At 42.7% G+C, this 16,304-nt stretch overlaps 3 protein-coding genes across 6 annotated transcripts in view; 1 reads left to right on the top strand and 2 right to left on the bottom strand.

Moving 5' to 3' along the window:
- Positions 1-16: 16 nt before the first annotated feature.
- Positions 17-4,825, bottom strand: trmt6 (tRNA methyltransferase 6 non-catalytic subunit). 3 transcript variants are annotated; one of them, XM_061812949.1, is made up of 12 exons: positions 4,506-4,825; positions 4,169-4,296; positions 3,960-4,069; positions 3,534-3,625; positions 3,377-3,460; positions 3,135-3,259; positions 2,214-2,390; positions 1,974-2,122; positions 1,824-1,909; positions 1,049-1,079; positions 569-655; positions 17-500 (listed from the first exon to the last, which is right to left on the bottom strand). In XM_061812949.1, the coding sequence occupies exons 1-12, from the start codon at positions 4,610-4,612 to the stop codon at positions 354-356; spliced, it is 1,323 nt and encodes a 440-aa protein (XP_061668933.1). In that variant the 5' UTR covers positions 4,613-4,825; the 3' UTR covers positions 17-353. The 3 variants fall into 3 exon arrangements, with proteins under 3 accessions (XP_061668933.1, XP_061668932.1, XP_061668931.1); XM_061812948.1 differs by having other exon boundaries at positions 1,049-1,151; positions 1,974-2,107; XM_061812947.1 differs by having other exon boundaries at positions 1,049-1,151; positions 4,506-4,824.
- Positions 4,826-5,205: 380 nt separating this feature from the next.
- On the bottom strand, positions 5,206-14,753 carry fermt1 (FERM domain containing kindlin 1). Its single transcript, XM_061812945.1, has 17 exons — positions 14,616-14,753; positions 14,380-14,544; positions 12,276-12,430; positions 10,982-11,079; positions 10,461-10,596; positions 10,242-10,373; positions 9,707-9,887; positions 9,519-9,621; positions 9,245-9,352; positions 8,250-8,381; positions 8,052-8,101; positions 7,567-7,691; positions 7,375-7,481; positions 6,138-6,362; positions 5,936-6,060; positions 5,718-5,859; positions 5,206-5,593 (listed from the first exon to the last, which is right to left on the bottom strand). Exons 2-17 carry the CDS (start codon positions 14,520-14,522, stop codon positions 5,420-5,422), a joined length of 2,136 nt encoding a protein of 711 aa, XP_061668929.1. The 5' UTR covers positions 14,523-14,544; positions 14,616-14,753; the 3' UTR covers positions 5,206-5,419.
- Positions 14,416-16,304, top strand: part of plcb1l (phospholipase C beta 1-like) — a 139,548-nt gene continuing 137,659 nt past the window's right edge. Inside the window, exons 1-2 of one of the 2 annotated variants that reach the window (XM_061812942.1) lie at positions 14,416-14,492; positions 14,807-14,870. The gene's annotated coding sequence lies outside the window, so the exon portion shown is untranslated. The remainder of the gene's footprint in view (positions 14,493-14,806; positions 14,871-16,304) is intronic. The other variant, XR_009793877.1, reaches the window with a different exon arrangement.

Below are 16,304 nucleotides of genomic sequence, written 5' to 3'. Positions count from 1 at the left end.
GATAAAGTATATAAAATGAGGCTTCAAAGTCATTTAATTCACTGTAACCAAGGAGCGCCTGGAAAAATCTTTGTTGGAGACATTAAAATAAAGTTATCCCGCGTCAGAATCTTTTAATTCTGTGAAGTTTCAGATGTTGCAAAAAAAAAAAATTAAAATAAAATTCTCTGGAAATAAAAAGTAATAAAAATATGCTGACCTAAATGTCAGACAGAAAACTAGGGTGAGTCTGTTTTGAGGCCTTTCCTTGCTTAACTGCCTGGATGAGTTTGTGACGGATCCAAACAGACACAACTGTCAGCCCAGCTGCTAATGTGCCCCGAACCGCAATCTGCAGGGCTTTTAAAAGTTCTTTAGCTTTCTGTCACTTTTTGTTTTTTGGCCGCCGGCTCCTCTGAATCAGTCTGGCCTGACCTCTCCGTTTCCACGGTGATGCCCGAGAGGAGATAACCGCTGCCGCCGCTCATCAGCAGCTTGGGATGCGTCCTGTTGGGCAGCACCTGGGAGGGCAAAGCGCATCGAGGTTATGACGAGGTCCTGAGGCCATCACGGGGTGCTTGTAGGTCACCTGATAATGGCGCAGCCAGGTGTCGGTGAGGCGCAGGTTGACGGTGCCGCCTGCCTCCTTCAGTTTGGTGAAACACTCGACCAGTGGCTGCAGAGATGAAAGCAAAATGAACGGAGTGTGAGGTTCCCGATGCTGTCAAGATTGCAGTCAAATATGGACATTTGTCAACAAGGAGCAGCAAACAGGACTTTTCTTACAATTGGTTGAAGAGCATTTCTATAGAACAAGTTTTAGCTCTGAGCTTCAAGGTCTACATCCTATTTTCCTTATTTTGTTTTGTTCCAGACAAGGCATTTTACTATTGAATCATGAGGACAATTACTTCCATTTAATTTCCTCGTGGAATGAAGAAATGTTTTCCTCACTCTTTTGCAGCTGCGGGGAAGCTCATTCCCCCGCTAGGGGCTTGCAGAAATGAGACCCGCATTAAATAATGACCCTTGTTCGGAGGGACCGTCGTAAAACTCATATTGAGCTCACCTCTTTGTACTGCGAGTACACCGCAAAGGGCCTGGAGGGCGACAAGAACTTGAGCAGGCACAACAAGACGGGACAAGGGTGGAAGAGAGAGGCGATGACCAACCTGTGAGGAGGCAAAACACAATGAGTCAAGAAAACCATCAAACATCGTTACCAGAAACGTCGACGGATGAAAAAGTTTGCATACCTTTATATTACAGTATTTTTTTTATAAATCATCCTCCAGTGTATAGAGCTCATGCACCTAAGTCATAAAATCACGTGACTTTTGTTTACATCGGCATATTGCCGGTCGAGCAAGTCGGTTGGAGACAACACGAAAATATGTCTTGTCTTGTCTGAGATGACGCGATCGCTACACAGGCGTGTGTGTATTTTGGTCGGACACCATCCATCGTGTTTAATTGCCGAAATCCATTGATATTTTCTGGTCTTTTCATCTGGTATTCCATAGAATGACGTCTTTGAATATCTCTGTCGGCTGTTGTGACAACCAACAGCAGAACAGGTCTCGGGTATTGTAAATATTATATATTATTCCGGTTCAATGTCGAGCAGCTGCATTTGACTGGCGCGGTGAAAACGGTGACGTCACTTGCACCAGCTCCATACACCTTATAAATATCTTAGATGAATAGAAAATGGATGGAGTTGACTTCCTGTGGCTGCAAAAGTAGTATACATCTGTATTCTTGTAACATTTCTTGTCCTATGGTAGATTTTCCCATTACGTCTATAGCTTATAAATCACGGAGTTGGAATTATAAAAACTCACCCGTCTGCGTTCCTCCCCTCTAACAGGGCTGCCGCCGCCGCTAGCCTCTTGCGCTTCTCCTCCTGCTTCGCCCTCTTGATCAGAGCCTAAAACATTTGAAATAACATTAGAACCGTGAAGGTGTCAGTCACACCCAATCATTTGTCATACCTTGGCCTCTCTGCTGCGCTCGCGTTCCTCGTCTGTGGGTTGGTCGCCGCCGGCGTTCGTCTCCGTGTTCTTCGGCGTGTCCCGCTGCTCTGTTTTGGGCTGCTCCTCGCCATCCACGTCGGCAGGAGGTGCCTCTGAGAAGTCGTTACCTTGGTAAGGCATAGTTTTCGACAATAATCTTGTACTGGATCCCATTTAAAATCTTGCAGATGTTCCTAATGATGTGTCCGGTACACGTACCCTCACCAGTACCGGGTTCCTTGCTTCTTGTGTCCAGCGTGCCTGCTAGCAAAGCGTTGACGTGGCAGATGGGAAACTCGTGCAGCGTGTCATGGAAGTGGGTGGGGAAGCCAAAGTTCTCCACTCCTGCTCGGACCGGCCCAGCCCCCGGATACATTTGGATCACTGATCCGAAACCTGCATGAGTGGAGCAGGAGAAGGCGATCGGGTCATTAAACACTAAGACAAAGTCATAAAATGAATAGGCATTTTTTTCTGCATTAAGGGCCACCAGATGGCGTCATTGTTATTACAATGTAAAGTGTATCATGTATTTATTACACCAATTATTATATTATTTTTTTTAAATATGCTTTGTATTGTTTTGGATTTGCATCTGACTTCTTGCTCTGGTGACGCGATGCGGTACTGAACACGGGTTCTGCCGAGTCACAAGTGATGTCATGAGCAGAGTAAATGCCATCAGAGCAATATTGCTAAAAGCTAGAAAGGGATGTCAAATTATTATTATTATTATTTTAAACATTCTTATGGTTCCTCTCAGAGGGCCTGAATATTTAAACCATATAAATGTATCTGTAATCAGATTTGAGTGTTATTATGTACCAACTCGCATGCCCTCGATAGCTTAATGATAATGCAATGGAAAACCACAACAATAAGCATAAATAGTCGCATTTTCATAACCCTTCAAAAAAGGGATATTCTAAATGTGGTGCAACGTGTACTCACAGGCATATAATCTTTATCCTTCTTGAAAAACAGCCATTATTATAGAACTTTACTGATTTACAGAGTAGTAACGACTCTTCATTTGTGTCTGCAAGACTGTGTTGTATTTAATATGTTGTCAGTCTGTACCAAAAAAATGTGGTGTAATGTAAAATATACGCCTTGGGAAACGCTGAACAACACACCCACCTCCCATTCTTTCCATGATGGACCCCAGCACGAGGCCAGCACACGTCTCAAACACCAACACTTTGCTGCCGGCGTGGATGTTGGCCAGGTTTAGCATCAGCGCCAGCGTGTCGAATCGCAAGTGACTGCATCACATACACACACACACACACACGCATGTGCGCGCACACATTACTCACACTGTTGTGGATTTCTGCTGCTGGTTGGAGGCAAAAAAATAATAAGAAAAAAAAAGAACTCACCAGATCTTTCCTGGCTCTCGGCCGTGGTACATGAGCGCCAGGATACGACTAGTTGGCCTCAAAATGGTCACAGTGTTCTCGTACCTGAAATTGCATAAGGTATGCATAAAATACATTATGTATGTTTTTTTTTGTAATGTATACGTGCCGGGCTTACTTCTTCTTTTTCTTCTTGATGTACTTGTCCTGGGCATATTCGGTTTTATTCTTGAAGCTAGAGCTGTTGTCTATGAGCTGTTGGATTATTTCCTGCAAACCAATCAATATACTGAAATTGAGTAAAGTATATTATTAAAAACAGTCATCCCTAATTGATACTATACCATTTCCAGGGCTCTAGACCAACGTTTGCATAGGTAACATTGGTCCGACCTAGACATGATTTGATCACACCCTTTCATCTTCTTTTCCTAAATAAACGGTTTACTTTAGGTCCAAATTAACGGGAAAACATCTGGCTATTCCCTGTTTGGTAGTTTGTGAACCAGTAACAGATGTGAACACGCTAGTGCCGGGCGTCTGTCGTCCTCGCGATGTACACCACAAAGTGTCATGGTGCACGTCCTTGAGTTTCCATCAGTACCTGACCCTTCAGACCTTGCTCTTTAAGCGTCTCGATATCCTCCCGGGTCAGCTTCTGCGACTTGCCATCGTCCACGATGTTGCGGTTGTCCGTGCCCGCCTCCTTCACATCTTGCAGAGTAAGTGTTAAAGTTTGCACGGTTCTCATTCTTCAAAAACCCTTTGGTGTTCATTACTTGAGAAATAAGAAAAAAAAAAAAAAAAACATACCACAAGCAGCACTCTGCACATCTTTCACAGGCTGCAACTCTCCTCCGGATACAATATCAAAAGTGGTGCTGTACAACTGCCCCACGGCGTTGTCCAAGAAGAACCACTTCTTCTCGAACACCACTTTCCTGGAAAAAAAATGCTGCTTTATTTCACTGTCATAAAAACTTATGTCAGACTGGGTCTCCATTGAAATTCCTTCTTAACACGGGCATGAAGTATCGCATTGAATACAAAGTGACAGCCTTAGACTATAAAGTCCAGTTTGAAACGAACCCCTGTCACGTTATCTTGTTAGCTGCCCACAACGGGACACTTTATTTACTTTTAGACTTACTTTCTCGACTGTATTTGGACAGCTTTGTAGATGTCTCCACGCTTCAGCACGACGTGGTCGCCCTCGTTGATTTTATCCAGGGAGTCGTCGTCCCCGCCGTCCGCCATTATCGGTCAAACTCGACGACTGATGGCACAGTGTCGAGAGCTGCTAGAAAACCAAAACCCACCGTGGTTCGTAAAAATAGCAGTTTTACAGTTGTGGAGCGGACGGTGCTATAAAATTGCGTCTCCACGTGTTAGCTTTCACTTCGCAATCGCTCAGAGGGAAACCAATAGACAGCAGAAATGCGCTACTTCCGCGTTTTCACCATTCTCAGCAGCGATTGGTCCGAATTGACAACAACCAGCCAATCACAGATGACGTCAATTATTTGGGTGGGTGACGTGGATTTCAGAATCATCGATGTAATATTTTTCTTACATAAATTAAAAGGAATAAGCTCCAACCACTCCGGCGACCCTTGTGAGAATAAGCTGTTCAGAAATTCACTAGTGTATAACCATAACGAACTAAGATACATAATACTTTAAACTTTATTTTTAGAATAAAAAAATAAAGGTTAAAAAAGAGCAAAATCAAGCCAATCAAATCTTCAACTAAATAGAAAAATAACTGTGGCAGATAAGGTAAAGAAGGAAGTCTCATAGAGGTAATAAAGACATAAAAATGTATTTATTGTTACAAAAGTCAAGTCTTACCAAGTTTGAGGGCAAAATTATTTACAAAAACAACACCAGGGCTTGGCCTCAATGCAGATCAAAATGCTGAAAAAGTTTACAAAATGATAAATAATGAGCACACAATTCATGACATCGTTGCCATGTTGAGTTCTTTGACTGTAAACCAGTGGGATTTTTTTTTCCCTCAATAAAGAGTATAACTGCATCATGACTAAATGAAAATGAATTCTGTCATTCTTGGCCTCCCGTCAGTTTGTGGAACAGTTCTTCATCTAGGGTCTCGTTCTGATCTTTGGACCGCGTCGAGAGGAAAATGTAGCCGCCGATGAACTCGTGCACCACCTTGCAGTCACAGCTCAGGCAGCAGAAAGCGATGGTCACGTTCTGGTCAAACTCGATGGTCACCTGCAACCACGCACGATATTGCAGCCATTCGCAACCTGGGTATCAGCTGAAATGGCCGGAATGACCCGGAAATGGTTGCCTCAATCCACAAAATCCGACTTCCTGTGTCTTTGTTATCACCTACTTGTCTTATCTCCCAGTTGACGTTCCACTGCTTCATGTTGGCGAACCTCCACGTGGTGACGGGCAGGCAGGTGGACATGTCCAGACGGATCAGGCGGTTGTACGAGATGCCGAGGATCTCGTCTTTCTTGCTCCCCCTGAACCTGATCCGACGAAGACACCGTTCGTAAAAATTGATCATCAATTATAGTTCCATTTTATTTCCGCATTACACACTACCTGACAATGTAGTAGTTGATGCCAAACTCCGGAAGAGACTGCCAGGCCTGGATAAACCGCATCTTGGCATCCATGAGGGACAGACGCGCTATGTTCTGGTGGGCCTCCAGGATACGTGCTGTGAGCTTGACGCGGAAATAACAGTGAGCGCAAGCGGCGGGAATGACGTAGTTGCTCTTAAAGTTGGTGTATCGTCATCAACCTGCTTGGTCTTGTGCTTCTTGGCGTAGCGCGGGGACACGAAACACTCGGCGTTCATGTCCATGGCGTCCAGGTCGGGCGCCGCCTGACCGGGAGGCGGCGCCAGGCTCTTCATCTGTAAGAAGGACTGGATGCTGCGCACTTCGGACTTGTACGAGCTGTACGCCATGGTCTTGCCCTTGGAGGCCAGGATGCATGCCGCCTTCCACTTGGCGTACTGGGTCTCCTGCGGGACCACAAAATCGTTGTTCTTGATACGCCTTATATCGTTACAGAGTAGTTGTTTTTTTGTTTGTTTTACCGATCTAAAAAAATACTGACATCTGCCGTATTGCAGGATTTTGCGTGTATGCTGTAATTTATTTTTTTTGGGTGTAAATAAATTCTTCAAAGGTGAAAAAAATCATTAAAACACATTTTAAAAGGAATAAAATGTATATTGTTTACAGTACAGCTGTGTATTACTGTATGTTTAAGAATTTAAAAGAAGAGTATAAAAAGTGTATGAGTGTGGAGGAGTTTCACACAGCTTGAAAACATGTATTGTATTGAAAAAAAATATGGTCAAATCTTTGCGGATTTCACCTATTGCGGGGGTGGTCCGGAACACCCCCCCCCCCCCATGATAAACAAGGGAATTCTGTAATGTAATTTCCGGCCTACAACCCACGACTTTTTTCCACACGCTTTCAACCCTGCACTTTATGCGGTGATGCGGCTAATTTGTGCATTTTCTCTCACGGCCGCAAGGGGGCACTCAAGCGGAAAAGGTAAGAATGAGACCAGTGGAATATATGTGCTGAGGAAGTGACTTTTTCTGGCCGTGTCAGCGCTGCGGTAGCGTGTTGCTGCTGTGTTACTGGCCTGTCTCACTGATATTTACCGATAAGTTTTATTTTAGCTGGCCCTGTTAGTGTTAGCGCAGTGCTAGCATTAGTGCTAGCATTAGTGCTAGCATTAGGGCTGTGCTAGTGTTAAACTCTTTCTGTGTCCTGTCTTTCTTTGTGAATATCTCGTGTTTCAATGTGGGCACTTGCGCCTTCTACACAGTTGCAGCATATGTATGAATCAAATGGTATTTCCTTTACAAATTTACTCATGAGGCTTGTAACCAGGTGAGCTCTGTAGTCCGGGAATTACGGTACATGTAGCACTATAATATTTTACTGAAAATGTCCAGTGTCAACTTCAACTTTATATCTCCCTGCGCAAGTGCGGTGTACGCCACAGGAGCTTACGTTGTCGCAACGGATGTACACCTCGTTCATCCCATCCGCCACTGGCAGGAGGAGCTTGATGCCGAACTTCTTGTCCGTGACGTTAACGTCAGGGACGATTTCACAGCCTGAGGAGAACACGGCCACGTAAGTTTAATATCGTGTGCTCGCAAGGATGAATTAGGAGTGAATTCATATCGAGCCAAACGTTACCTCGTAGGTGAAACTGCTCTATGGGTTCTCCCACAGCGGCCTCTTTGTTCTTGTAATAGGAGATGGTGGTGTCCTTGAATACAAACCAATACTCTTTGTAAGGCCGAAGCGTCAGTCTTTTTGGTCTGAGTTAAGAGAAAGTCGTCAAGAAAGTTGTTAGCTTCTTTTTACACTTGTACAAACATAAAAACGAGTCTAATCTTGGATTGTTTCAAGATGTATATAATTTAGTGTTTGCACTTGAATGGATGTATAAAAAAAACTCCAATCTTTGATTTTTAGTTTTAGACAGTATTTAACTGTTAAAAATTAATCAGATTTTGATTTTTTTTTTTTTTTAGAAAACATTTTCCCCATTTGCATGTTGATTAAAAATGTTGAGAATCCAATCTGAAAATGTCATTGTCTCGTTTATAATAATCAGTCGAACCTCGACACTGGTAACAGAGTAATGATAACAGGAACGTATACAGATGGGATTTTACCGGAAGAGTCGGAGGGAATCTGCCAGTTCGGGAATGTCTGTAATATCTTCCTGGAGGTTGGAACAAACAAGTGTGAATTATCCTACTATATATTCCGGCCAAGATGAGACAATTAAAGGAGGCCCACCAGTAAACCCCCCATTGATTTCCACTGTAAGACCCTCAAAAGAAGAAATGACAATTATCAAATACATTTACCAGAATTCTGTCCGAGACGCCGCCTTCAAGTGTCACCTCCAGGTTTGAAAGGGCGGCTTCTACTTCATCGATTTCTTGCTCTTTGGAATGGTCCAGGGGCTCACTGGACATGGTCAGTTTACAGATGTGATACTGCAAAGACAAGACGGAAACTGAAGCCCAGGTGGAACTGAATGAGTCTGTCGCGATTGTCAGAAAAGATGACACAATTCTGCCCACAAACATTATGAACAGAATTGACATATGGCGGCCTTGGTGGGGTCCTAGTCTCACCGGAAATGAGTCTGACTTAGTGCTGGCAATGCGAACCAAATTTTGACACCGGTCGTAGAGGAACTGAACAACCCGTATCAGGGGGTTCAGTTTGCCATAGCCCCGAAGGACTCCCAGAGGAACACAGTCGAACGTACCAAGCCTATGCCAGAACATGAGCAAAGTTCCATCGGAGGTTGGGGTTGAAACTACTTCTGACGGGAATCTGCCTGCCGCTCCCAGCAGACCCTCACAACATGTTTGGGCCTGCCAGGTCAGACCAGTATCTTCCCTCACCATCGGGTCACATTCACCACCACGTGGTGATCAATTGACAGCTCCGCCCCTCTCTTCACCAGAGTGTCCAAGACATACGACCGCAAGTCCGATGACACGACCACAATTTCGATCATTGAACTGCGACATCGGGTGTCCTGGTCCCAAGTGCACATATGGATGCCCTTATACCCCGGTAACCTGCCTCTGGGCAAGGAAACCTAAAATCACTGTTCTCAACCATCATGGGGGTTTCAACGGTTAACTGTCAACATTGGCTTTGATTTTGGAAAGTAATTCCTCTCAGTCTGCAGCCATGTTGTTAATGAAAGCAGTGCATGTCAGTTTGCTTGCATGGAGCCTGTCACTGTGACATACTTACTCAATCACAACATTCACCTTGAAACAGACAAACCTGATCTGTAGCAGTATCTGGTTTTGATGCATGATGATGTCGTCATATTCACCTGAAGTGAAGCAAACATGAGCATCTCCTCCTCGGTGCAGTCGATCTCCTCCAGCAGGATGGCCCAGCGAGCCTGCTCGTACAGCTGCGTTATCCTCACGGCGTCATACTAGCAGAGGCAGTTTAGGACAGAACAGGATGTATCAACACTACTTATTGGTATGCGTACAAGAGGTGTCCACATATTTCATAAATACAAATTTTTGTCTGTCCTACGAACGCTGTTCTATGCACTCTTTGAAAAATGAAGGTCTACCGCAATGCCTTTGACTTACTTTGGGGTTAAGGTCAAAGAAGACGTTGTACTTAAAGCGTAGTAACAGCTTGTCATTGTCTTGAATGTCCTGCTCCATGAGCGAGCGCGAAGAGTCCAGCCAACTGTCAATCACACATCAAAGTGGTTCAAATTAAGAACGGCACCAGAGGAAGGATGATGTACAGTAAAACTTTGAAGTCTTCCTACCCGGCATTTCTGATGGCTTTGTCCTCCAGGGACAGAGGCTGGTAGATCTTGGCCAGCTCGGCAGGAGGCAGGTTGGGCTGGGAGTCGGCGAGGGGGTTCTCCCCGAACCATAGGCTAGTGGCGGACACCGGCATCCCGTTCTCGGGGTCGTAAGTGGCCGTCATGGTCTTGTACGTTGTTGCTTGTTTGGGGGAATATTGGATCTCATTAGTTTGGATGGGTTAGGGTTGACGTTGGGGGGGTTACGGTATTTGGTTGATTGGGACAGCTGACGGGTTATCGTTATGAGTTGGAGGTTTGGGTTTAGGGTTGGGATTAGGTTGGTTAGGGATAGAGTTGGGGTTCTAAGTGTAGGGTTTAGTCTTTAAGGGTTAGGGTCTTGGGTATAGGATAGCTGGGTTAGGGGCTAGTGCTTAGAGTTTTCAGTTCTAGGTAGAAGGGTAGAGGATTCAGGAGTTACTTTTATGGTTTCAGGGTTTAGGGAATAAAATAAGCGGTTTCGTATTAGAACAGTCCCGCTATATTTTGCCAGTACCTGAGCCCCCGCCGCTGACTAAATCAATGTCCCAGATGTCCTCCAACGGAGAATTCTTGCCCCTGTTTTTCTTCTTTTTGGAGTGATCGTCAGGAGGCTGGAGCAGGGACAGTTCCTCAGGCCGCCTGATGTCTGACATGAAGAAGAAGAAGAAGAAGAAGGCCAATTGAGGAAAAATGTAGTTAAATTTGAGCAAAGGGCTGGGGAGAATGCACTCACTGAGGATTTGACAGATCTCCGCCACTGCCTTGAAGACCATGCAGGAGAAGCTGACGGTCATTTTGATGGTTTTCATGTTGGGGAGCTGCAACAGCATGGGTTTGTGTTGGGGGGTGTAGCGCAGGTCTGCATCAGCCTGTGTGCGGGTGAATTAAAAAAAATGTTACTGAGCTATAGTAGCAACCTAAAACTCGCAAAAACTGAGAAATCCGAACCTCATTAGAGGCATCTGTTGAAACATGAGACACGCAAACAAATGAACAACAATGGAAGGTAATGAAGGTGTACTGAAGACACATTTTATCGACAGCAGTAGAAGAAGGGACCAGCATTTTTTCCCCATTAAAACACTCGATGCGGAGTTATTCTAAATGTTTTCGCAGCTGAGAAACGTTTTGGCCTTGAGCGCTCCTTCGCAGTTATTTGCCAAACAGAAATGGATTTCTGATTTAAATAAAACAACAACATTTTGGTGGCTACATTTCAAGGATGTCCTCCCCATTTTCTCCCGTTTGTCCCACCTGAATTCCATACTTGTCCAAGGTCCAGTGGGTCTTGAGCAGCCAGCATTTCCTCTGCTCCCACCACAGTGCGTGATCAGACCAGTCCTGGGGAGCCTCTGCGCATAAAAACGTCACACATGTAATATTTAAAGACCACAGATTTGTTTCGAAATACATTGTACACGATTGAAGAGGATTGCTGAGAGTTTACATGCAAAGACTGAAAACTATTTACCGGTAGGACTCAATTGTAAACATACAGTGTTGAACACCGCCTCTACGCCACTGTTGACGGGGCATAGGGATCGGGGATCAATTGATGAGTGTTATAGTTGCATTGAAAAATAAATACTAAATACTAATAAATGAATAGAGTCAACTGTTTAGAGCGTTGGCCTCACAGTTCTGAGGACTGGGGTACAAATGCCGGCCCCGCCAGTGTGGAGTTTGCGTGTTCTCCCCATGCCGAACTGGGTTTTCTCCGGGAACTCATGTTTCCTCCCATATCCCCGTAACATGCATCAATTGGAGACTTGGCCGTAGGTGTGAACGTGTGTGTGACTTTCCGCAACCGTTGTGAGGATAAAGTGGCTAACAAAATGAATCTATGCACAAATAAATGAACAAATAAATATTTTAAGTTTGTAGAAACGGGTGTAAATCACCAATGAGCCTTTTGGGGTTGCCTCCGGCCATCGAGCACAAAATGTCATGTCATTATCCAAGCCGCTTATCCTCACAAGGGTTGCGGGAAAGCTGGAGCCTATCCAAGCGAAAGGCGGACGACACCCCGAACTGGTCGCCAGTTAATGGCAGGGTAGATATCGACACCATCACTGAGCGGGAATCGATCCCACGCTGCCCGCACCAAAGGCAGGCGTGTGTACCACTACATCATCAGTGAATATTACTATATAACATTACGGGTGGGGAAACCCCAGCCATATTATAGGCTCACTATCTTATTTGTTAGGGTTTGTATGTTCATCTACTGACACATATGTATTAATTTCCTTCTCTCAAAATTTTTGTGGACCCCCAAATTTGCCCCCCCCAACATCCCCCCACCCCCCACGGTACGCCGCCGCATGCTAACACTTCAAAGTCCTCCACGTGAGCTCCTCCATGTTTACAAGGCTGTGCATGATCAAATTAGACCCTTGCTGGACTTTGCGTCCCGGGGCAACCTGAGCCATCGCGGTTAAGAACAATAACACTTCAGCGTGGAGCAAACTAGGGCGCGGCCCGGCAAACACTTGTATAGAGTTTTAAGAGCGGCTGGCGTTCAGCTGTTCTGTCGTCTGACACTTACTGATTTTCTCCACCAGCTTCAGCATGAGGCCTCCGATGTGCAGGTCGCCTTTCACGCGCAGTTTGAAGCGCATGGACTCATCGCCGTCTTTTTGGTCCACGTGCACCTGCAGCTCCCACGACGTCTCCCCGTACTCGGCCGCTGTGATCATGGCTCTGTATAGACGGCAGGGATAGAATACATACATTATATAAATAACAAATAATGTGTGACAATACAGGAAGAAAATATGGCGGAATGGAAAATAAAATATGAACTATGCCGTGATGCAAAAAGTCAAATAAATATGGATAATAATGCAAAAAAATGAAATAAAATGTGGATGATTGGGTGAAGTAGTAAAGTATAAATGACACAGAAAAAAAACAAGAAATAAAATGTCGACAATGGAATAGTAAAATGGAATAAAATTTTCAGGCAAAATAAAATTCAAACAATGGTAACAATATATAGGATGTCCCCCAAAAAATTATACACACTTTAAATTGTGATATTTGTAAATTATTTTTCATGTTTAAAATTATTCAAATTATAATAAATGTCAAGTTTGCAATTACTTGAAGTGTGCATACATTTTTTGGGACACCTTGTAGGTGGGGAAAATAAAAATTAAATCAAATATGGTGAGGTTGATATTTGATAACAGTTAAACAAAAATGCATGATGACCAAAGTATATATTAATGAGGATACTGCACCAAAAACAAATAAAAAATAAAACAATGTGAAGAATGAAAAATAACCACTGTAAAATAACGTATAATTATTATTAGTGGTATTATTAAAAATAATAAAAATAGCTTATAGCTAAAATATGGATGATCGAAAACAAAAATAAGTAATAAATAACACATTATGGATGATAGGCAAAAATTATAAAATCCAGGTGATTGAGAAATGAAAAAAAATTCAGTTAGATGTAAAAACATTACACATCGTTGCTTATAATTAAATGCATGCCTGGGGGAATTCCACTCAGCTATGTTGTTTTGGGACTTTGAAAATATTGGGCAACAACTGGAGCAAAAGACGTAACAGATCTTTCTCAACTTCCTGTGATCACGTCCATATTAATTTGGCCGTCGCTTAGTAAACATTACAACAGCAGGGCTATACCGAAGACGAAAAAATACTTTAAGCAAGTGGATTAAAGTCGGAAAAAAATATTCACAAGGAAAAGGTTGATTCTGAATGAGAAGACACCATTAGTCAACAAAGTCAATTTTAATATGATTGCAAAAAATAATTATATTTCTTTAGGATCTTTTACTTGGAGTCGAGCGTTCACCTAACACAATTGTCAAAATAATTTTCAATATTGTCCCCCTACTGTCACCGTAACCTCAACTTCTGCATGCCTTGCAAAGCTAAAATCTGCTTCTACATTAATTAAAATCATAAGTGTGGGATAACGATATGGAGGGGGGGGTGCAGGTAATGAGGGTAGACGAAGAGGAGGAGGAGGAGGATCAGGGAGGCTTCAGCTGTGGAATGCATGACGAGCAGGGACACGAATGTACTGCACTGGAGAACCAATCTGCAGCTTAGAAATATGAGAAATGCTGAAAATGCTGGAATAGTGATTTATTGGTCCTGGGAAATCGGGGCAAATCAGTAAAATCAATATCGAGTGCTTTGAATCATGATTTTGCGTCACCGTTGATCTTATTATAAAAACTGCACATCCATTTTATGTTTTTAAAAAACTGAGCAAAAAGAAAACCATGGTTTTTTTTTTTAATATCTGAAATCATTAAAGAGGTGTGTGCCTGTATAAATATTTGCTTAAAAATGTGCAATTAAGCTGTGATTCATGTGGACAAGTTAACTGTTAACAGTTCGAGACAGCTCAGCAGAAGAAACAAAAAGAATAAAACAATATTGATGCTCACACTAAAAACTATATTTACTAATCTGTTGCATTTTAGTTTTACTGTTACAATGATTATTGTGTGTGTCGGGGGGGGGGTGAACAGTAAGTTAAACATTAATTACTTCAGCACACACTTTGAAAACCAACAACAAAAAAAACAAGTTTCACACACAATATCATGTTTTCCTCGTGAAAATTCTTGTACTTAACGGGAGTTTTAAAAGCTTCTTACCTGGATTTGGGAATGTGTGGCACTCCCGGTGGAGTTCTCGTGAGAAGTGGGGTGAGGAAGCGAGTGAGAACGAGAGCTCGTCGGAGATGGAAGCCGCGCCCCCTAACCGCCAGGTGAGTCAGATAACAGAAGTGGTCGTCCATCTTCGCGTTGCCTGGCCCCCAGCTGAGTAAGAAGAGTGAGGCTTGTGAACACAACAAAAACACTTTATTTTGGGTTTACCAACACACGGCTACCTGTTTTAGTTATGATGAAAACATTTAGAGTTAGCGGCTGTCTTTCTGCCTCTTAAGTAGCGTAAAAGCAGGTTGTAGCACTCAGTTAGCATGTTAGCTCGATTCCATCAATTATCGTTGTGATTTACGACTTTAAAAAAAACATATTGGATGAAATATAAAGTGAAGTGGTCTCTATTTTTCTTCTTCAGGTCGCCGCATTACGAGGAAAAAAAACAACGTCAAGGTCCAGTCTTTGTGCCCACATCCTACCCAGTGAGTGAATCAGGATGAGTCGCTGGATAGCATCACCAATGTACAAAAACATGGTCACTTTTACCCAAATTTTGATTCAAATCTATTTGACACGGCCCCTTGTTCGCTGTCAGTGAGTTTTAATCCTGCCACCCTTTGGTTTCTTTTTGTAAAAAGGTGCAATTAATGTATCCAGTATAACAAAACGCTTTCTCTCTGGCAGCACCACTAATTTGGTATGTGAAGAAAAAAAACAACGTTTCATTGAAATAGCTTTGAAAACCCTTTAAAATTACACCCCAGTTAGAGATAGCTTGAGTAATAAAGATATACAAACTTTTTTTTTTATGTCGGTAGGCATTTGTGACCTTTCACCAGGTTGAGTGATACATGGTGATTGGTTTATTTTTCCTGTTTATCAAGATTATTTTTCAGTCAACTCCTGTATCTAGGGGATGTTTGTTGAGCATTATGAGCCACAATTTGGCGAGCGGAGCATTCTAAAATTTATTTAAAATATATTTAATTACACAATAACTGAGTCGGTGTAATGCGACTTTCGAATGAAATGTAAAATGGTATGAAACCAAATTGACAGGATCCTCAATCACATTCCAACATAAAGGAATAAATCAGTTTGTCTATAAATCTATAAATGTCACATGAACGTCTCAAGTGGTTCTTGTGACTGGAAAATGACACAATAAAAACTCAAACGTCAACTGATTTGGAAAAATTTAAAAACATGCAGATGACAGGGGTTTTCCGACTATGTGGAATCTTACGTGAATCTTAAGGAATTTCTTACAAGTTGATGAAAAGGGAGGTTATACAGCAGTAGTTTTGTGGGATGTAGTTTACATTTTAACATGAACATTTAAAAAAATATGAGTGTATTAATCTGCACACCCTTTGAAGGATTTATAGGATAGGGCTGCAGTTTTATTTGAACTTGCTCGACATTTCAACAGTTTTTACAGTAGCGGTGCTGTAAATTTACTTTTTCCTGAGGTGGACCTTCAGTTCAATCCCTCATTTATAACATCGCAGGAATTATGATTGGGCAGGGTCCTCATACGGTTTGTAAAATAATACAGGCTCCACTATGGTTTGAACTCTTCAAAATACTTGGGAAAGTCAGTTATGACTCTACAGACAGGTGAGTAATTATTTACTTAGCAAGAATAGAGTTACTTATTAGTCACACAGTAAGAGGCACATGACTAAGATCACTCACGTCCACGTCTCAAGTTTCTACATTAACTTGCAGAAAGAATGAACTGGGGGGAAAAACAAATTAAAATGACAGTTAATTATTTTACATTTGTCTGCTCAAAAACATCAACACAGTTGCTGCCACATGATGGCGCCAGTAGATCACGTCAGAGGTGAACCCATGCCCACTGCTGGTAAAATTTGTGGACTAATTTTCAGTTTTGTTGTCTTAAAAAGATC

Source organism: Syngnathoides biaculeatus, chromosome 23, assembly GCF_019802595.1.
Source record: "Syngnathoides biaculeatus isolate LvHL_M chromosome 23, ASM1980259v1, whole genome shotgun sequence".
NCBI lineage: Eukaryota > Metazoa > Chordata > Actinopteri > Syngnathiformes > Syngnathidae > Syngnathoides > Syngnathoides biaculeatus.
The sequence above is the reverse complement of the archived record's forward strand: the minus strand, read 5'-3'. Positions and strand labels throughout refer to the sequence as shown.

Bases quoted from the DNA above. Each gene is read 5' to 3' on its own strand.
- trmt6 (XM_061812947.1), bottom strand. From the start codon at position 4,612: ATGGCGGACGGCGGGGACGACGACTCCCTGGATAAAATCAACGAGGGC. The intron at 2,391-3,134 runs GTGGGTGTGTTG...CCACTCATGCAG, and splicing joins CATCATGGAAAGAATGGGAG to GTTTCGGATCAGTGATCCAA. The intron at 1,152-1,823 runs GTGAGTTTTTAT...GCCTCCTCACAG, and splicing joins GAGGGGAGGAACGCAGACGG to GTTGGTCATCGCCTCTCTCT.
- fermt1 (XM_061812945.1), bottom strand. From the start codon at position 14,522: ATGGACGACCACTTCTGTTATCTGACTCACCTGGCGGTTAGGGGGCGC. The intron at 6,363-7,374 runs GTAAGCTCCTGT...GTGGTCCCGCAG, and splicing joins TGTACATCCGTTGCGACAAC to GAGACCCAGTACGCCAAGTG. The intron at 5,594-5,717 runs GTAGGTGATAAC...GCGTGGTTGCAG, and splicing joins TCAACTGGGAGATAAGACAA to GTGACCATCGAGTTTGACCA.